General features: G+C 39.6%; 1 protein-coding gene across 8 annotated transcripts in view; it reads left to right on the top strand.

Moving 5' to 3' along the window:
- The window catches only part of ARHGEF28 (Rho guanine nucleotide exchange factor 28), a 311,929-nt gene that overhangs the window by 277,675 nt on the left and 12,286 nt on the right, over positions 1 to 21,968 (top strand). For 5 of the 8 annotated variants that reach the window (XM_027100839.1, XM_027100838.1, XM_027100840.1 and 2 more), the window contains 2 exons: positions 3,379 to 3,864; positions 5,794 to 6,094. The exons of 1 other annotated variant lie outside the window; for it this stretch is intronic. In XM_027100839.1, the coding sequence (XP_026956640.1) occupies positions 3,379 to 3,864; positions 5,794 to 6,094 (787 nt within the window). Of the gene's footprint in view, positions 1 to 3,196; positions 3,865 to 5,793; positions 6,095 to 21,968 lie in introns of those variants that run through there. 2 more of the 8 variants (XM_027100841.1, XM_027100843.1) reach the window with 2 other exon arrangements.

The raw sequence follows: 21,968 nt of genomic DNA, 5'->3' as shown, positions 1-21,968 counted from the left end.
TACACCTGGAAAAGTTTACAATAGGGTAATATGGACAACTTGTTGCCAATTTGAAAATGTTGAAGTAATGGAAATTTCTATTTGAAAATAGGTCAAGTTAGCTCATGATCTTAATTTGCATTTTTTGGGTTACTACTGAAATTAAACTTTTCCCCACTGGTTTATTGTCATTCATATTTCATATCTTATACCTAATTGAATATTAAAAGAAAATAAGGAAAATAAAAGTCTGATTTTAAGTTTTTACCAGAAAAAAATATCATGCTACATTTGCTGTTTTCTTATTAATACTTTGCATCAAGACTTCTTTTATGTTCTATTGATCATCTTCCTATTCTTGATCTAGTACCACTATCTTATTTATTAAAGTTCTGGATTACATTTGAATGCATGACAGTCTCCTCTTATTATTTTCCATGTTTGTCTGTATGTTCTTTCATAAGAGCTTTTGAATCAGTCTGACAAATTTCTTCATCTTCTACTGAGACAGTTAAATTAAAATATTACTATATTTATGAATTAAATTGCGGAGGATTGACACTTTTGCAATAATTGGTTCTCTTGTCTGAGAACATGTTATTTTATGTTCTGCTGGAAAGCTTTGTAATTGTCTTCATTTAGGTACTTTTTTTTCCTGCTAAGTTTATTCCTGGATATTTTTGTCTCTTTATTCCTATTGTGAATGGAATCTTTTTTTTTTCATTCTGTTTCCCCAATGTTGGTTGCTGGTAGAAATACAGGTATTGGTTTTTTATATATTTTTAACTGGCCAACTCATTGAATTTTTGTTTTTTTGTTTTAATAGTTTTTCTGTTGATTCTTTGGAGTATTCCAAGTAGAAAGTAAAAACTTGAAAGTAGTGGTATTTTGGCTACTCTTCAATAATTATATCAATTTCATTTTCTTGGCTTACTGCTTTGGCTAGAAATTCTGAAATGTCTTAAATAATAGTGGCAATAGTAAGCATCCTTGTCGTATTCAAGATTTAGTGGGAATGCCTTTAGTGTCTTCTATTAGATATGCTGGTCTGGGGTAGATGGTCTTAGAGATTAATTTCTCATGTAAAACAAATATTCTTTCTTTTAAACTTTAACTGAGAAGGGGTATAGTTTGCGTGCACTTCATTAACTTTTGGGAGATGAAAACATTGAGTGTCCCAGCTTGTGTTGCCTGATGAAAACACTCACAAGGTCATATCTCTTCTTTTCAACCTTGAATGCAGCCCTCTGTGGATTCAAGGTTCAGAAAAGCTGGATGACCTAAATGACCTAGTTTTTGCAACACTAAAGCAAATACCAAATTCTATAGTGGGTTCTCTTAACCAAAGCTTTTGAGCTGGTCTAAGGATATGGGCTCTCAAAGATTTCTGTTCATGGCACAGTCATCTCTTTTGAAGCTGAATGTTTTATGCATGATTAAAGTTTTTACAAAGGAATTTTGAATCAGATGAAAATGAAATTTGATCCTATGTTAGAAGAATAGAGATGAGGTATAGGCAAGGCAGAAAGGAAAGGACACAGTTCCCCTGAGAAAACTTAAGAGAGAGCGAATATACATGTATAACTGAATCACTTTGCTGTACAGCAGAAATTAACACAACATTGTAAATCAACTATACTTCAATATAATTAAAAAAAGAAAAGGAGAGAGAGTGAATTGGGAATTTTCCTAAACTTCAAAAGCAAGCGTTATTCTCTGTCCTAAATGTAAATGTAAACTTTAAATGTGAAGATGAATATCCAGTCTTCAGATTTCACCTCTCTGCTACAGAAGGGAGTAGTCTTATCCCAAATGTTAAATATATATGAAGAATACTTCATGGTAGCATTTAATTAATCTAATTGTAATCCTTACATGAGAGTTACCATTGCCTGTAGCAGTTTTGGTATATAAAATGTTGGATTTTTTGTTTGTTTGTTTTACTCTGATGATGCCCTTAGGATTTGTTAGAATTAAGTGGTGATGTGCAGTCTACAGTTTGCTTTAGCCAGGTCAGCAGAGTCCTGAATGGCTTATTATTTCGTATTTAAATATCAAAGTTATTAGTACCTCTTCTCAATGGTATCATTGTTTTCTTTATAATAACTGCTAAAAGTCATTAATCAAATATTCACGTGAATTTGAAATTTTTTGAATTGATTTTCAAATTTAAAAACATGAAGTTTATTTCAAAAGGCCCCACTGAATACATTTTTGAGACTTACTCCAAGACAAATACCAATTTAAAATATACCTTAGTTCTTTAACCTTCAAAAGCGTGGGAAACTGCTGAGTTAACAAATAACTAATGGTCAAATCCCCATCTTCCCAGCATCTGTTACATGGACAGCTTTTTAAATTTTTAGGAAAGAAAAATGAGAATTTATCCCTAGGAGAGTAATAATTTCTCATAACGAGTCACAACATACACACACATACCCAGTATGTGGCCATTTTCAATTTGTCCCTTTTCTGTTTCTTTGTGCTTTCACTGGGGACTTTTAAAATTAAAAGCTTCCAGGGGCATTTACAGATATTTTTTTGTTTTGTTTTGTGGAATCCTTCCAAAACTTGTCAGTTATTTCCTGTGATACTGCCAAACTTTTTGTAGGCAGGTGCCGTAACTCAAAATGTTTTTTTAATCTGGTTGGTAATGCCCTCTGGGTTTTAGAGGATCTGTGTCCCTGGTTGGTAATGTCCTCTGGGTTTTAGAGTACCTATGTCCCCTGAAGCAGTCCAGCCTCCTTTTAGCACTCTATTAAACGAATTTCAGCTTAGTGTTTTGTGCATGACCTTCCTGCTATAATACAAAGAAATAGCGGTAATGAGACTAGCTTTACCATTTATACATCGCCTAAACATGATATTAACTGCTGTTCTTGGGCATTATATTATAAAAAAGGTTATTTAGCAAAGCTTCCAAGTGGCTGACTTTTATTTTTATGTCTTCGTGTATGTCATATAGCTTAAGTAATTTCTGGTTTGAGACTCAAAGGGTACTACCAGATTTATATAGATTCTTAAATTCTCCTGAATTACTGACTGTCAAGACCTCAGAAAAAGAATGAGGCATAGCACAGGAATGCAGAGTCCTGTGAATTCAGGTACTGAATTCTTATTGCTTAAATATTATCCACCAACCAGCAACAAACCGCATTTCCAAAAGAGGGGATGAGTATTGCTTTTGTGCTTTATTTCTTTTGTGTATAAATTCCAGGCCATACCACTAAGGAAATGCAGACAAGCCTATTTGAAGTGCCAAGGTCAGTCTCAGGAGGTAACTTAGAACAAGGACAGAGATATTCAGAGAAAATAATTTGGTCATGCTCTTGAGGTGGTACCAACCCAAGGTGCACACGGTACGGACGCCTTTGCTTTTTTTGCCCTCTGCTCGGACAGGCCGCCTTGACCGTTCAGGATAGCCACATTGAGGTGCACAGGCTGGCTCTCCAGCAGCAGGAGGGCCTGTCCCCCGGCCCCTCTTTCCGAGGCAGCCCCTTTCAGGACGAGGAGAAGCGCCGAAGCCTGGAGAAGCGGCGGGAGGAGCTGGCCAACCTCCACGAGCTGCAGCAGCAGTTCCAGCAGGACCGGCAGCGCTGGCACCGCAGGTGCGACCAGCAGCAGCGAGAGCAGGAGGCCAAGGCCAGCCGGCTGCAGGAGCGCGAGAGGGAGTGCCGGCTGCAGGAGGAGCTGCTGCTGAGCAGCCGGGGGCAGCTGGACCAGCAGCTCCAGGAGTACCAGCAGAGCCTGGAGCGGCTGCGGGAGGGCCAGCGCCTGGTGGAGAGGGAGAGGGAGAGGATGCGGGCCCAGAAGAGCCTGCTGCGTGGCTGGAAGCACAGCCGGCAGAGGAGCCTTCCCGCGGCGCTGCCTGGAGGAGGCGTGGAGGTACGGGTCTCCCTGTGCTTGCAGAAGCAGCGTGTGAGACGGCCGTGGTCGTGGTGGTTCCGGAGCCACTGACCACACGTCTGTCTTTTTCGCGGCTTGTGTGAGAGCTCACAAGAGTTACTTGGTGTGTAGGTAACAAAAGCTGGGACCCTTTAGAGACAATACATATGCACCTTGACTTGAAGTATGGACACGTGAAAGGTCCGGGTGCTGCTGGACCATGGGTTCATTGTACTCTGAGACCCCCTTACCCGAGGGAAGAAATACAGACTAGAGTTGTACCACTGAGGCGAGCTTTACCCTGGAGGCACGCTCACCGTGAGCACGCTGTAGTTCGAGCTCCCCTGCGTATGCTCCAGTCTTCAGAGTTCTGTATAGATTTACCTTTCAGCAGATCAGTTAAGCTATTAATGTTCATAGGTACTGAATTTAACAAGTACACTACTATTCCGTTATTGCAAGCTTGTTCTCTTTTTGTAAATTTGACCTCATAAATTCAAAATCCATTTCACTAATGACAGTTAACGTAAGTAGTATACTAATTAATGTTTGGGCAGGATAAAGCCTTTCCAAAAGTTCCGTGTTTCATTTTGCACCCACTCTAACCATACTTGACAATTCCGTTTGTTCTAAGAGTTTACTTTTATGTACTATGTGCACATAGATACTTTTTATTTTTTATATATTCTTTTTTTAATATCTTTATTGGAATATAATTGCTTTACAAAGTTGTGTTCGTTTCTGTTGTACAACACAGTGAATCAGCTATAAGTATACGTACATCCCCATATCCCCTCCCTCTTGAGCCTCCCTTCCACCCTCCCTATCCCACCCCTCTAGGTGGTCACAAAGCGCCGAGCTGATCTCCCTGTGCTATGCGGCTGCTTCCCACTAGCTAATTTACATTGGGTAGTGTATATATGTCAGTGCCACTCTCTCATTTCATCCCAGCTTCCCCTCCCCCTCACCGTGTCCTCAAGTCTGTTCTCTACGTCTGTGTCTTTATTCCTGCCCTGCTGCTAGGTTCATCAGTACCGTTTTTTTAGATTCCATATATGTGCGTTAACATACGGTATTTGTTTTTCTCTTTCTGACTTACTTAACTCTGTATGACAGACTCTAGGTCCATCCACCTCACTACAAATAACTCAGTTTCGTTCCTTTTTATGGCTGACTAGTATTCCATTGTATATATGTGCCACATCTTCTTTATCCATTCATCTGTCGATGGACATTTAGGTTGCTTCCATGTCCTGGGTATTGTAAATACTGTACATGAAGTTGTAAAAGTTGACAAGCTTCTAAGAGTGATCTGTGTTATATCTGACTTTCCTTTCAAGTTGGCTAAATTATATTTATTGCAAATACTTTATGTATACATGAATGTCTTCAACTTTTATTTAGCAAAAGTGAAAATGCTATTCCCTTAAAGTAGAAACACTTTAACGGCAGTGAGCACACAGCTGCATGTGTCTTTTCATTTGATTTTTATTTCTTTTAAGATATGCTGTGTGTTGCCAATTGAAGTTTTTGGTACTAGCTCATTAAAAGGGGATGGGAGGGCTTCCCTGGTGGCGCACTGGTTGAGAGTCCGCCTGCCGATGCAAGGGACACGGGTTCGTGCCCCGGTCCGGGAGGATCCCACATGCCGCGGAGCGGCTGGGGCCGTGAGCGTGGCCGCTGAGCCTGTGCGTCCGGAGCCTGTGCTCCACAACGGGAGAGGCCACAACAGTGAAAGGCCCGCGTACAGCAAAAAAAAAAACACAAAAAAAAAAAAAGGGGGGATGGGAGGAGGGAGTCAAGGGTAATATCCTTCTCCACCTCACTCATTAAAATCTTGATTGCTAAATTCTGTTAGGAATAAATACTTTATAAAACTGGTGCAAATTGCTGGAAGAATTATTGTGTTTTTTCTTTTTTCTTACACAGGTAATGGAACTTAATCAATCTGAGGGTTTATGTCATGAAAATTCATTCTTCATCAATGAAGCTTTAGCGCAAATGTCACTTAACACTTTGAACGAACCGCCTCCAGCAGATATCCATCAGGATGCCACTTACCCCCCAAGTATATCTCATTCCGATTTGGTAAGGACTAGTGAAAATCAAGTAGACCTCAAGATGAACATTTCTCAGCCCTTGGACGTCAGCCATGAACTGTGGATAGCCGCTGGGTCCTGTCATCAGATACCCCCTCTCCACCAAAGCAGCAAGGATTCTTGTAAAAATGGTAATTAATACTTTAAACATCATCTGTATAGTTTCCACAAGGAGCTGTTTTTCTGAATGGTTGGCTCTTCTTTAGAGCAACTCAAAGTGGGCCCTAGAATGGGAATAAATTGGTGCTGATGAGCTGGACTTTGTGGCATAAACTTTTCTTTGGGGAAGTCTGGGGGCCATCACTTGTGAGCATTGAGACAACTAGACCATGGTTGGAGGGCTTAGAGGATGCCACTGAGATGTGAGAACCAGACAGGGTTTTTAGGTCTGTGGGTTAAATAATAACTTTCCTTGAAAAGTGAAGCAACTTGATATTTATTCCTCACTGTAGACCCAACCACATCCTGATACACATACTTGTTGACTCTCAGAAATAAAAGATATGGACAGGGTTTGTGGTAGGGCTTTATTGTCTCTCGGGGCAATTTCCTGCAATGTTAGTAAAATCTTCTGTAGTGCCGTTAAATACCCCAAATGAAACTGTTAACATCATTTGTCATTGTAAAAAAAAAAAAAAAGGTGTTGTGTCTCCGTAAGTACCTCGTAATGACACAATTTGCTAATCCCATTAAAGCATTTGCCAAATATAAATGAAAGGCAGCTCGAGTTACCAACTCCACATGAATCCAAATGATTTAACTCTATGTCTATTATAAATTGTTTTCTGTGGGATATGAGGTAGGGAATGAGAAGAATTCAAAACCTCTCTACCGAAAAACAGATGGCATGCAATAGAATAAACAAATGGCTGGCCACATGGATGGGAAATAAATCACCGACAGCAAAATGTTTCAGAAACGTGAAACAAGCAGTGGTATAGAGCTCTTCAGAACTGGACAGAGATTGGTTTCCATGCTTCATAGTTATTCTTAGTTTGTCAGTAGGATAATTTGTCAGCAATGAAAAGGTTTAAATGTGTTCAGCTTCTCCAAATTAGAGAGTAAATAATTCTGACACTGCCTGAAAGTAGATGTATTACTAACCCAAAGTATGTTGATTCTTAGCAGTGGATAATTCTTTACATTGTTCAGTCATTGCTGTAACATTCTTATTTCTTGTCAGCATATAAGAGAGAATGAAATAGTTCTTTAAGTATCGTTTCAAGTATTCCTTAAATAAAAAAGAAACAAAATGGAACAGTGAATTGGGGTTTAAAAAATGGGCAGAATGTAGCAAAGTGTAACCCCTTTAATGTATTATGTTGCAGCCCTAACACTACAGAGACCATATTGCAGAATGCCTTCTCTTGATACGTGTTGCTTTGCTGTGTTGGATTCATTAAGTTGCTATCTGCAGTGCTTTCTGTGTTGTCACTGTGATTTTGCATACGGGCTTTGGGGTAATTCAGAAACTCAGTTTGAGTTAAACCACATTACACTTTTGTTTGAAAGAAGTATTTCTGCTTTTTCTGTATCTCCTACCTCTTTCTGTTGACTTGTGCTTTAAAGTAGAAAGCTTTTAAACATTTGGCAGCCTGCATACAGGAGACAGGACATGTACTAAGGAAATAAACAGTAATTATATACAAAACCAGTGTCTCCACATGTAAGGAATTAAATATAGCCCAGGGAAATGCTGAGAAAACGTGCTTCAGCTTCAGATGTTGTGTCCAGTGTAGGCCAAGGACACTCAGGACATTGATAGAAGAGAGCAAAATCATCTCTGGCCTTCCTCTCTCAGGAGCGTCCTGGTGTGTGCAGGGGGGATTAGATCAGAAAGGCAGTGTGGGCTGTCAAGCGCTGGAGTTTTGCAACTGGTCAGAAAACCCTATTTACGTTTGTTTACTTAAGCATGATAAGCAGTTTCTGGAGGAGAGAGAAGAAAGTCAGAGATTAAGGAGGTGGTAGGGAAGTGGAATGAAAATGGGATATATATTCTTAAGAGGGTTGTCAGGGCCAGATAAAATTGTTCAAGCCACTCCAGAGTTTTCTCGGTTCTTAGAATCAAAGGTAGCTCAATGGGCTTCCCTGCTGGCGCAGTGGTTGAGAGTCCGCCTGCCGATGCAGGGGCCACGGGTTCGTGCCCCGGTCCGGGAAGATCCCGCATGCCGCGGAGCGGCTGGGCCTGTGAGCCATGGCTGCTGAGCCTGCGCGTACGGAGCCTGTGCTCCGCAACGGGAGAGGCCACAACAGTGAGAGGCCCGCGTACCGCAAAAAAAAAAAAAAAAAGTAGCTCAACATAAGCCACCGCTGTGGTCTTCACTAGACTCTGCTTGTGCTGTCCACGTAGGCCGGGGGGGAGGGGGTGGGAGGTGGGAGGCGGGAGGGGGGGGACAGTCCACGTGCCAGAATCAAGGATGATGCCACGTCACTGTCCCCTGCTTTCACATTTGCTCTTGTATCTTTGTGTGAGTGGTCATCAGTGACAACTACCCTGGCTAACCAAGTTTGCCTCTCCTGTTCTTGGCTGGTGTTGTTGTTAAATGTGTGTTTAACCGTGGTTTGGTTTCATCAGTAGGCCCTAAGGTCAGCTGTTTTCAGGCAGCTCCTTAAAGAATGCTTTGCTCTTTTGTCTGGTCTTGTACTGGGTGCCTAAGAGCAGCTCAGATAAGTGGAAATGTGAATTTTGGGAGCAGTAAGCCTGGTGGAAAAAATTGTATGTAAATAAAATTCTCTAACGTGTTTAGCTGTCACCTAGATTGGAATTTTCATTTAGTTTGTTCAAGCCAGGCTTCACCAGACATTTTCCTGTGCACTTTGTGTTCAGTTGGTTTTTCAATATCTCCATCACCACTGCCACCACTGACAGTTATATGACACTTGCCAAACTTCAAGCACTGTGCTAAGGTCTGACATGGAGAAATTCATTTAGTACTCACAACCACCCACTGAGCTGGTTCTGTTATTATCTCCATTTGAGGGGGGAAACTGAGGCACAGAGAGGTTCAGTGACTTGTCCAAGGCCACAGAGCTAGTAAATAGCAGAGCCAGAGAGGAACTGGGAAGACTGGTTCCGGAGCCCATGCTCTGAACCATTACACTGCACGTTGTTAATTTCTAGAATGCTGTTTTGAATTGTCCTTTTAAAAGAAGTTGGAGTAGAACTAGAATAACTCCTATTGTAATATCTGGCAGGATGTTCATGAGGAAGGTCCAGTTCTTTGTTGTTGTTTTCGTCCCTTCCTTCTTTTTTTAATATTACCATTTGGAAAATATTTCTCAATCATTTGGGCTGTGGTGGCCAGTGCTTGCATGAGCTCTGAGGATCTTCAGATATAAATACCCTTCAGCTTCACTTTTTTCCCATAAGACACATTTTGTTAAGGGTCATTTGTTTCTCTAGTGTTGCCTAACAATATCCCTGTGTTACTTGTAAATATTTTTTAAGGTAATACTTTATAAAGAACTTTACTTTCCAGTTTTGGAAGTTGTCTCATGAACAAAATTCTTGATGTTTGAACATTAGATCCAAGTTGGTATTTGATTTTATTTATAGTGGAAGAGATGGTTGGCTTAGGAACTTAATCTGCACTCCTCTGAGGGACACTAGCCAAGACTACAGAAAATTTGAATTTCTTTAAACAATATAGTCCCTGTAGGACAATTGCTATGTAATTGGCCCCATGAAATGCTCAACTGTATTAGTCTTCTTAAAGGCAAAACCAACAAAAAACATTCTTTCTGTGCCTTTTTTTTTCTCTCCTAGCTTTAGAATTCTAGGACTATTTACTCAGTGTCTCTCTTAGTTTATATTTGCCTTTTTTTCATTAATCAACAGAGAAAATACTTTCTGGTATGATAATTAATCTGAAATCTTCTTAGTCTCCCTTTTCAGTTATATTTTTATCTGTACCTCAACATTTGCAGGTTACCTAAAAAGTTCCTTTTCAATGTAGTTAAAGCATCATAGTTTTGCCATAACGCATATGATAAAATTTAAATCGAGAACCAAATTTCATGCCTTAGTCACGTAGTTGACATTGGAAAGAGAATAACTTTATCAAGTTTGGACTCCAGAAGAGTGTTTTGCTTTGCTGCTTGTTAGAATTTGGTGCCCATCAAAATATTTTCAAATTCAAAGCATTGTATTCAGAATACTTCATCTTGGCAATGTTGTTATATTTTTTAAAATACAGACAGCTGCGTTAAACTTTCAATGACATGTTTTTTACATATGGAAATAGAATAGAAAATTTCCAAATAAAAGGCTATGCTGTAGTTAGTATTTAAGTAGTAGTCTTTAAGAAGTGAGTACGTGATAATTTCTAACGTTTTAAAAATATTCTATAATTCAGAGATGGGTACCTTATTTGTGTTATCTGTGTGGAAGGAAGCTTTATTAAAGACCTACAGGCAATTTCCCATAAAACTGAAGCTGGCGTTAGATAATATAGACTTCAGTGACAAAGAAGTATTTGAAAAGGTGGATGTATAAGTTTGCTAGAGCTGCCATAATGAAGTTCTGGAGGCTGGAAGTCAAAGATCAAGGTGTTGGCAGGGTTGCTTTTTCTGAGGCCTCTCTTCTTGGCTTATAGATGGTTATCTTCTCCCTGTCTTCACATGGTCTTTGCTCTGTGCAAATCTGTGTCCTAATTTCATCTTCTTAAAGGACATCAGCCATATTGGATTAGGACCCATCTTAATGACCTCACTTAATTACTTCTTTGAAGGCTCTATCTTCGAATATATTTTGAGGTAATGGGGGTTAGGACTTTAATATATGAATTTGGGGGGGGACACAATTCAGCCTTTAACACAGGATAAAATTATTATTTTCTCTTTGCTGTTTTTAGGTGCCATGAAAGCTTTAATTTTTTAAAAAATGTACCATATTTGAACTATAATTTAACAATCTGAGCTTTTTTTTTTTTTTTAACTTGGTTAGGGGAGTGAACCAAACTTTGTTTAAAAAAATGTGTAACAGTAAAATTGGGGTAAATATGTATATTCTTTATATTTGTAGATATAGGTATATGTTATCAAGCCTGTGTCAATACAGAAATTAGGGCAGAAAAATGTCTATATATTCATTAGGACATTTTCCCAAACCTAGACCTTAATTAAAGAGCTTTGGGAATTTTGAACTCTCTATATGATTGGGAGGGAATATTAGATGCCTTTATTTTGGATTGCTTAAATAAAACCAAAGCTGAAGGGTTGAGAATATTCATATGACATCAAGTTATTATCCAGATATATCTATGGGAGTTTGTAGAAGTCAAAATTGGGAAATCATTGATCAGCTCTTTATCTTTTCTTCTAGAATCTTGGCTATCACTTTGGTTAACATTTTAAAGGAAATCATAAATACTGCTTGCTCTCGGTCATCTGCGTTATGACAAGAGCATAGATAATTGGGCTCAAAGACTTAATTTTAATTTTTCTCACTGACAAGTATAGATGATTTTGCAGATTTTGTACCAGGAAAAGGAAACATGCCATTTGCTTGTAGAGCCTGGTGAGCCAAGGGTGCTGACTGCCAACTTCCTGACTGCATAGTTCTCTGGGGGCAGGTTTGCTATGTGAGCCAGCTGGGCCAGGGCCATCCCGCCTTAGTGAATAGAGCCCAGTACACAGCAGGAGAGCAAAACCCGCAGGTGGGTGGATTCAGAGGCAGCCAGCCAGCCGTGTGGCTGGCTGTTCATCCCCGCCGAGCTTCCAATTTGGTTTGAACAAGCTGCTAAAGTGGGAACCTACTCAGTATGAAGGATTCCAGGGGGTTAGGCCTGACCTTGGGTCATCCTTAGCTTAACCCACCCTACATACAAGTACATATATGCATACATGTACATACACACATATGTGGTCTGTGGGTTACATATTTGACCTCTCTAGTACAGTGGGGCTTTACTCTCAAAGTGATTAAGGGTTGGGTTTGCAAGGAAAGTTTGTAACCATTTAGGTACCAAACATACCTGAAGGATAAGGCGTGCTCCTGTCAGTCTCAATGACTCCTGGGACAATGACCCAAAGTGGGCAAAGAAAACATCATGCCTTCCACAAATCAGAATCTGGGGACTGTCTCCTCTCTCACCCCCATGTCCATCCAACCGTGAAAATTCAATTTTCAGGACTTGCCTAAAATGTGGGGTGTTCAGCTAAGGACTGATGTTTAATGTTTGCCTAAGAAAAATATGACCATCTGGTTCAGAGGGCGCGGCAGACTTTTCCTTAAAGGACCACACAGTGAATACTTGCGTCTTTTCAGGCCGTCAGTCTTTGTCGCATATAGTCAACTCTGCCGTTATAGCTCTAAATCAGCCATAGACAGTACCTTAAGAAACTAACACACCACCGTAAAGCAATTATACTCCAATCAAGATGTTAAAAAAAAAAAAGAATGAGATTAGCTGTGTTCCAGTAAAACTTTATTTGTAAAAATAGATGGTCTAACCTGTACTTTCTTTTTCACTTAAATTGAGACGTTTATATTCCTCTTGGCTTGGAAATTCCATCCCAGTTAATTCACCTTTGGGTGAATTAATGTAATATTATATGGTACTTCATGCCGTTCAAAAGCACATTTTGAATTCATGGTCTCATTTGCCCTTTACAACATCCTGTGAGATGGTGGTTGCTGTCTCTGTGTTTCAAAGAAGACAACTTTTCTTTTTCACTTCCCCCCACCCCAACTCCAGCTCCCAAAATCCTGTGATGGTGTTACGGAGGGCCACCCTCTAACTGTGAGGCTCATGAGAAGTGAGATGCCGTGGGTGGGATTGGCTGCTAGAACCGTGGTTACTGTAGCTGGCTGTGTACCATGGTTTCTGGGAGAAGGCAATAGAAATACGAATTCCTCTGTGCAGAGATTCTGATTTGGTAGGACTTGGCTGGGCCTGCAAATTTGTATATCTGACATTTTCCTTAAGTGATTCTGAAGCAACCGTCCTGTTATCTTCCCCTGCACTGGGCCTGATGTTAGAGAACCTCGGTTCAAATGCTAACTCAGGCTCGTATGGCTGCTGCGTGATTCCTAAGCCTTAATTCCTCATCTGTACAAAAGAGAAGGAAGTGTTAGCAGAACTTAAAAAGAAAAAAATTGCCAAGGATATTCTGGGATCCGGTGAACTTCAGCTTCATCCCTACCTGGTAGAAAGAATTCATTGTAATTGTGATTCAGAGGTGGCCTGCTGATAGAAATGAAAATGTCTCCTAAATGTCAGCAGGAAGCCAATAGTTTCAAATGTGATTTTTAAAAAATATGTAAATTGGGGACTTTTTTTTACTCAGACTGGAAATAGATTAGAATATAAAGGGTTAACTACTTTTCCATATTGGTCTAAGAGGAGGTGTTTGTTAGTATATCACCGGAACTGTCTTAGGAAATAAGTCACAGCATTTTGTTTGCCTTTGTTCGTCTCTGAGAGAAGAAGTTACATCAGTCAACCATGTTTTCAGAACCAAATGTTAAGAGAGATTTTGGCAGCAAGACTGAACATCTCAACTTGGGATGTAGAACTTCCACATCTACAGAACATCCAACCCTCATGGGTTGCATTATATAAATGGTTGCATTATATCAATATATCCCCAGGAAAACTTCTGATAATACTTGAGTTCCCTGAATAGACTTTCCTGCCAGAAAGAAAATGTTGAGAACACTCAACAGGAGTATTTTGGTTTAAACCAATTTTAAATTTAAAAATTGTGTTCTGGTTTATGACCTTAATCTCTTTTTGAGTTCAGTTATCCTGAATTTATTTGTCCTTGTTAGTCCTGTATAGACTGATAAAAATCAAGGCTCAGAATCACCAGGAAGCACCCCTTGTTAGCACTTCTCATAATTTGAATTAATGACATGTGTAATAAATTACGTAAGGTCTGCCTGTCCCACTGTAGAATGAGCTTCAAGAGAGTGGGGCGCTCCATTTATCTCCTTTGTTCGCCGCTCTATCACAATTGACAAAGCACAGTGCACAGTGTTTGGCATCTAATGAACATTTGATAAAAATTTGTGACATGAATGAAGGAGTCAACGTCCACACTCTTTAGCAGAAATGAAAGCAACTATGAGCTTGAGTCACACAGCTTGACTTGACTGAGGCATTGAAACAGGTTGAGGAAAGCCAATAGACTTGTGGAGTGTGATGGGGGTTAATACAGGTGGAGTAGGCAAGTGCTTCAGGCTAGCTACCTGGATTGAGTGAGTTTGAAAACTTTTTAAGATGGGTATATGTGAGGTGGCATTCCTGAAATATCAGGATAACTATAAAATTGCTTGCCATGAATACCTTTCTGGATTCTAGGTAGCAGACTTTAACGGTTGCCAACTTTTCTTCCTCATTAATGTTGAAATAAATTTGTCTTCAGACGTATAGCCTCATTTATCAGTTTGATATAGGTACTCTTTGTTCAACTCTAGAGAGCATCTTCTTATATGAGTTATTTTTCCCTTTAGAATATTGTACGTATAGCCACACATGGCCATGTGTAGCAAATGAAAGCTCAAACAGTTAAAACATATTCTCCATAAAATGCCTTAATTTATTCTAAACAAGTAGAAATGAATTCATTGCTGTCCTTTGAGGAAGATGTCACATAAACAATTTAGCATTTAATTGTTATATGAACAACAGTTAGTCAGCCTATCTGTTCACTGGGGCATTTCTTTTTTAACCATAAAGTAGCTTGAACACCAGTAAATTAAACATGGGCAGCTAGCTCAGCATCAGTGAAACACTTTCTTAAACCCTTTTTCTTCTGCTAAGTCCTATTTAACAGTCCAATGTATCTCCCCAGGCAAAACAATTAGTATTTGTTTCGTTAAGTACACTCTTAGAATGTGAACCAATTTCCCTGGCAGCACCTTCTACTTGTCAGCCTTAAAGTATTGCCTGAAAGATCATATATTTATCATAGCAATCTTAAAATTAAATGTGGTGGCATCTTAAGGAATATATCCCTTTGCTCTACCCCAGACAGACTGACTGAAAGGCACCTATGTGTCCTCAGCTGGTTAGTCCCCAGAAACAGTTGGCTGAGGAGGCAACGTCTTGTCCTCTTTTTCTGCTCAGACTTCGAGCCAGATAATAAGTAAGCCGGGGCCTGGGGTTTGATCTGTGGAGATGCTAATTTGCCATGATAAATCACTGTGGAGTTTGCTTGGAGAAGGGGCCCGGGTACCCATTCGCTTTCTAGGTAAGATATTAATTCAATTTAATTTGAAATGTTAATGCTTGGTTTGAAGGTTTACCTAAGGAAAAATGTGGTCTTACAGAGGTTCCCGGTTCTGCAAGATAGGACCCTGAGCCTTTTGCTGAACAATTTCACAGTACGACTGTGCAGAATTTCATTATTTTCACTCTTTTCCATAGCTCTCTTTGTGCAAATTTCATTACACTACAGGTTTTTCTTCCTAAAACATAACATGCTGGATGTTTGGATTAAATATAGAATATTTGGATCATCTGCCAAAAATACTGGAGACTCGACTTCTCAGGTGAATTGAGGTCATTTTGTAAGGACCGGTGCTGCTGTAAAGCTTTGGAAGAAGCATTGGCAGAGTTTTAATTTTATTTAATGACCTGCTTCCTACCAGCGATCTTGGCACCCTGTGCAGTGATTTGCAATCAGTGAATCACACAGAATGTTATAACATTGCAATAAGGGCCTTGCGTTCTAAGAGTCTCATAAATCCGCCAGCAACAAAAAACAGGAATCGCCTGCTCAGAGCCCTGTCCATGCAAAACCCCAAATCAGGAGGTGATTTTAACGCTCTGTTTTCTAACGTGTCCTCAGAAGCCTCAGTGCTTTCTTGTAGACTCTGAATTTTGAAGTTCCTACTTCTCAAAGATGGTTTGGGCTGTCAGTATAGGAGTCTGTAAGTGTTCAATTTAGACACCAGTCCTTTAGATGGGAGGGATTCTTGATTCTTCTGGATGGCTGAAAGAGGACTATGGCTTTGGTGATTTCCCGTGAATTCAGGGCAGTCATGCTCAGTTGCAGTAGGCCATATTTTGGGGAGTCTTTTAGGAATGAATCAGAAAGGAAACATGCTTCCATCCTGGGAATCCACTGACATTTGCTAGAGGCAGATGGCAGAAGGTGGGATGGTGAGATATTAGGAGTCAAGGAGAAAGAGACTTCACATACTTGGCTTTGCCAAAAGCTTCATGAATCTGTGTTTAGGATCTTAGGCTTGTATTCTTGTCATTTCAGACGCACCCTTGCAGTCAACTGTTTAGCTGTGCTGGATTTTTTTTTCTTCTTATTTTAGTGTAGTAAATATGGAGCTATTAACTATTCTTAAAATTACGTAAGCCTAAACTCTTGGATAAATGTAGGTTGTGTTTTCTTGACTTGTTTCCATATGGCTCTGTTTTGGGGATGTTATTATATAACAAGAATATGGAATGTATAATTCTTAATATATATTCCATCTGATTAAAATGGAACCTTCTTTTAAGAAACGAAAGGCTTTTAAAGCTGCGTTACTTCCAATGAGTAGATTAAACTTCTGACTCTTGATGAATTTATTCCTACCAAAAATAGTTAACCTATTTTTGATTACTTGTTAATGTGTCCAGGTTGGCATGATAGATTATACACAAAGCCGAGCTCATCCTGTATTTTTAGACACTTGATGCTTCTGTTCAGCATGAGCTCTAAAATGCACCCACAAAGTTTTGCATGTGCAAACTACTTTTCACTGGCACATAGCTTGGAAGGAGAAAACAAAAGGAAGGTTTGGGCCAAAACCTGATGGTCTGTTAGTCAGCATAATCATGAGGCCCTATTTTGCATTTGGGCTCCAGTGTGAGGAAGTACAGTCACACACTGATGTGTCCCCGAGGACTGCGGACTGGAATCCCATCCCCCTTGAAAGGAGAATGCAGCGGTACTGCAAGGGGGAGGGTGTGTTTAGCTGCCTTTTAGGGTACTTCACTCAACTATCTGCAAAGATTTTTTTTAAAATTTTAGTTATTTTATGCTGAACAAGCAGCCTGAGGTAAAGCATCGTGAAAGATCAGATACTACATTTGTCTTTTATGAGCTACCTCTGCTCTGAGCTGGGTATGAGGTGATTACCTTAATGGATGTAGCGGGGAAAAGCTTAAATCTTAACTGTGTGAGCAAAGTACTGGGAAAAATCACATTAAAATTATCCTACTCAAAGAAATTATCATTGCTTCTGATAGGAATATGGAAGGGTTTTTGCAAATGCTGCTGCCAGTGAGTTACAATATTTCAAATTAAAATATTTCCTCTTCAGATAAGAGATATAGGTAATATATAGATATGGTGGGTATTTTTTTTAGAGATGGTTATTTTATCTTTTTAGACCATTGGCTAACTTTGAGGATGTGTGGTTCAGGAAAATTTCAGAAAATTTATTTCATGAAGTGCATGGTTAAATGACTAATTCAACAAGGACCCAGAAAAAACACTAGGGCGGAAACCTGCCTAGCAATATCATTTTTGACCAGAATGGTCAAGACGAGACATATGTTCATGTGAAGAAGGTAGGTGATGTGATATTTCCCCGTCATTCAAAGATGAAAAGATAAAGAATACATCTTCTCCCACCTCCTAAACCAAGTTTCAGCAAACATAGACTAAAACGATGCATTTTCCAATGTAATGAACTTTAGGTGTATTTTCTGGTACTTCACTTTTACATGAGGGAGTTGAATGAATGAATCAATGAATAGATTAACAAATGAATGCATGAAGGAATAAACTTGATTAATATTGAACAGTGGAGGTGGCTGAGTGGCATAGTGGTGAAGATAGAAGGCCTGGGTTCAGATTTACCACCTGTAAAAACTTAAGCAAGTGTTTAAACTTGGTGTGTGTCAGTTTCCTCATCTGTAAAATTGGACTTCTGACAGTATCTACTTTGTAGGTGGTATGAGGGTTTTATAAGATGAAACGTACAATTCTGAGAACTTTGGAAGCACTTAGTAGACACAGTTATTGTCACTGTTACTGTTATACCTTGTGTTAAAAAAGGAGCAGAGCATTAGGAAGAACATTCAGTTGCTTCATCCACTGGGCCGCTTCCAAAATAGTTGCTCTGGGGACCTGAAGGACATATTATGTCTCATTGGAGTATTATCTAAATAGACACTTCTCAAAAAACATTACACAGTACATGATAGAAGGTTCCCATAATCAGATGGTACTGGGAAATGGCGGTTTGGCGACTACACAACTTCTTCAAAACTTTCATTGTGCTCATGTGTACTGTGACTCTCCAAAAGTGGCACATACCAAACCTATTTAACCACAACATCCTCTTCTCCAGCCCAGAACCTTGCAGGGCTACTATCCCTTAAAGTATACTAGGAAGAAAACCAGTGATGTAAGTGGGTGTTGAAATAAACTCATTGTGCATGGCACACCCTTCAAATACATCCTTTCTCCCGTAGGAACAACTGAAATCCAAACGACATATGCCGACGTGATTTACCACGTGGGTTGTCTTCTGAATACCAAATACAACACAATGAATTTTAGATAGAGTTTTGTTTAGCCCCTCGGCCAGCATTTGGGCCTGTGGATAAGGATTTGTGTCCAGTCCTCTTAGGACTTTTTTGGGTCACCTTCCTTGGGCTTATTCAAATGCACCGTGTGCTGAAATTAGTCATTGCTGATGAAGTGCAGGAGGTTATGTGCTTCGGCCTGGAGGCCTGATCTGACCTCTGATCTCTCAGCCTCATCTCACGCTGCTCTGTCCTTTCTCTCCCTGTGGTCCAGCCATAGGAAGTTCTTCCATTTATGTGAAAGGCCATAAATCTGCCCCGTTTGTACATCTATTTCCTCTTTCAGGAATATCCTCTCCTCCACCCTTTATTCTCAACCTGGTAAACTCTTGTTCGTCTTTCAAGACCCCAGCTCCAGGGTCACTTTCCTCCAAATGCCCATCCAGACCCTCCCAATCTGGGTTAGGAGCTTTCCTTGTGATTCTAGTGTCCAGTAAATCCTTGTGTTACTTTCCACCATATTTTGTCACTTGTTTTCCCTCTGGACTCTTAAGTTGCTATATATTGTTTGTTTGAGATATTTACATACATTGAATGCTCAGATATTAACTCTATTATTCAATCATTTTTGTGGAAAGAATTTCAAGGCACAGAGTACTGCCATCACTCTAGAAAGCTCCCTTCTACCTCTTACCAACCAACCTTCACTCCCAGAAGCAGCTACTCATCTGCTTTCCATCAACCACAGGTTAATTTTGCTTATTCTAGAATGACATGGAATCAAATACTACGTACCTTTGTGTGTCCAGGGTTTTTTCGCTCAACAGACTGTTTTTGAGATGCATCCATGCTGTTGCATGAATCTGTAATTGGTTCCCTTTTATTACTAAGGAATCTTGCTTAGATGAATGTACCACAATTATCCAGTCTTCTGTGGATAGATCCCTGGCTTATTTCTAGTTTTTGGCTCTTATAAATAAAACTGCTATAAACAGTCTGTACAAGGCTTTTTGTGAATTATGTTTTCCCTTTTCTTGGATAAATACCTAGGAGTAGAATTCATCCTAGAACTGGTGCCTATTTAGCTTTTAAGAAACTGGAACAGTTTTTGAAGTGATTGTATGGGTTATAAACTTCCTGGGTGCTGAGACAAAGTCTTGTTCAACTCGGTTTCCCTGGTGTCCGACCCAGTGCAGGGCACATACTAGGCACTCAGTGTTGATTGAAGAGTGAATGGACAAGAAGCTCAAAACAGTTTTCCTTCTGACACACCCTCTCCTAACTGAAAAAATAAATAATGTTCTGTCCATCAAAGGGATGGAAACATGACTGGCTAAATGTGGGCTTATTCCAAGCAGATGAAAAATGGGGAATAACAGCTCCCTTCTGACCCTGCCTTGGACCTACATGTGCAGGCGAAGCCAAGTATGTAGATAGACACGGGACCATAGAAGGGTCCTGATCACCAGCAGCTGCAAAACTTACCTCCTAAAGTTAAAACTCCCAGCATTCCCATTCAAAACCCGCCACAATCTTCCAACACATCCCCACCCCTTTGGTTTATCTGCACTAACTCATAATTCCACCAGACCCAACAGCTGTCTTTTCTTATGGCATCCAGCATTTCCTCCCCTTTGCAGTAGGGGTGAGCTCTACCTAAAATACCTCCACCCAAGGCCACCTCTTCCTGTTGACATTCTGGTCAGCCAGGCTCAATTCCAGTTCTGTCTTTGCTCTGAAGCCTGTCCTGGCTACCACATCTAAAAATGCTCTCTTTGGAAGATCTCTGAAGTGGTGTCCGCCTGTGGACAGTGTTCATTAGCCTCTTTTATAGTTATCTGTGTCTGCGTCTTCCTACTCTGTGAGGTAACAGGCTATCAGAGGGCAGTGTGCTTGGTGGCCCTTATTGGTCTGGAAGGCGCTGGGGCCATTGGTCACTAAGTCACTGAGGCTACTTGCTCTTTGCTCTCGGTGGCTGATTCCACTAAAGAGAAGTTAAATTGTATGGTAATGCTGTGGCTCCTTCTTAAGAAGAGTTGTTTACAGAAGAAAGAGATCTAAAAGGAGGAGGATGTAGTGTAAACTTGGGAATTTGTGTCACCTTGTAGATAATTAAAGGGAAATTGGTTTCTTAGGCTCCAGTGTTAGTCATAGGTCACAAGTCAGGAAGCACAAATATTAACATCTAGAGTAGCTCCACATGACATTTGTATGCATAAGACAACGTAAAATCATCTCCTATAGGAAGAGATGGCTTCAAGGAGTAAAGTAATTAATCTTAGTATATATATTCTCATTTGATTCCTGTTTTAATAAAGTCCTAATTTTGCCTCTGTTCTGCAAACTGCCTACTTCTCTAATGGTACAATTTCTAAAAGTATTTAAGTTTAATTTCCAGAAATGTAATATAGTAATCTTTGCTCTGATTGCAAACATAAATATGAAAAGAATGTTGAGTGTGAAAATTTACACTGAACAAAACATTTTCTATATATTATGTTGTACTTCTAAAATTTTAATCATTTTTGAGTGACATAAATTCAAAGCTGCAGTTGGAAAAGATATTTCAGGGTTTGGCTTCTCAGCAAATGTTATTTCAAACAGATAAGAATTACAAAGTGATTCTCGTTTTTAAAAAGAAAAAATTTTATGTTGCTCTGAAAACTGTAAATACCAACTTCTCAGAACAGAAAAAGGCATGTAAGTTCTTTGACATCTCATAATTTTGTAGTTGATCAAGAGAAAAAAACACTCATTTATATACCTTTAAAGAATTGGGTGCCTTTTTTAAAAAGTCTGGCAATAACATAATTATTAAGAAGGAGGTAGAACTAATTAGCTTGGGTGTGTTTGATCTAATTGCTTGCCTTCTTCTGGTTTAAAGAAAAACACTGGATCTGGTATGCTTAAGAATTTTAACATCTGCTTTTCCCTCTGCTGAACCAGTAAGAAGTAAATGCAGCATTAAAATTCCTAGGTTGATTTTCTGCATTATTCACCTGGCAGAGAAATGAATTCAGTTCTTCTTTCAGGAAAATGAGAGGCATAACTCTTTCAGTGTGGGTAGAGTCATGCAGAAGGCAGTTTCCAGTTTTATTGCCATGGTACTTAGGAGTCCCTGGTCTCTACAACCTTAAGAGGAATTCAGTGCCATGAAAATACTGCCCTGTCCTTGTAGCTGGAGACGTACATATTGTTTAATTCAGCACAATCTTAAAAAGCTGTCCCTGCTTCTTAACAGGGACTCTGAGGTTGGAACATCTTAATTTGTTTTGATTTAAAATTTGAGCTTGACATATTCCCTGATTACCTGAATGTATGCATAGTTTGAAACACGTACAAAATTAAGCAGAGGAGTATAATAACTGCTCATGTACCATCACCCAACTTCAAAAAATTAGGAAATTATGACCAGTGGTGATTTATGTAGATTCCTACCCACCAATCCCCCATGCCCAGCAACAACACACACCCTGTGCTATTTTGAAGCAAATTCTAAAAATCATCTGTAAGCATATAC

The sequence above is a fragment of the Aethalodelphis obliquidens genome, unplaced genomic scaffold, assembly GCF_003676395.1.
Source record: "Aethalodelphis obliquidens isolate GAN/ISIS:26980383/991018 unplaced genomic scaffold, ASM367639v1 scaffold4, whole genome shotgun sequence".
NCBI lineage: Eukaryota > Metazoa > Chordata > Mammalia > Artiodactyla > Delphinidae > Aethalodelphis > Aethalodelphis obliquidens.
Note: the sequence above shows the minus strand (reverse complement) of the source record. Positions and strands in the feature narration are given on the sequence as shown.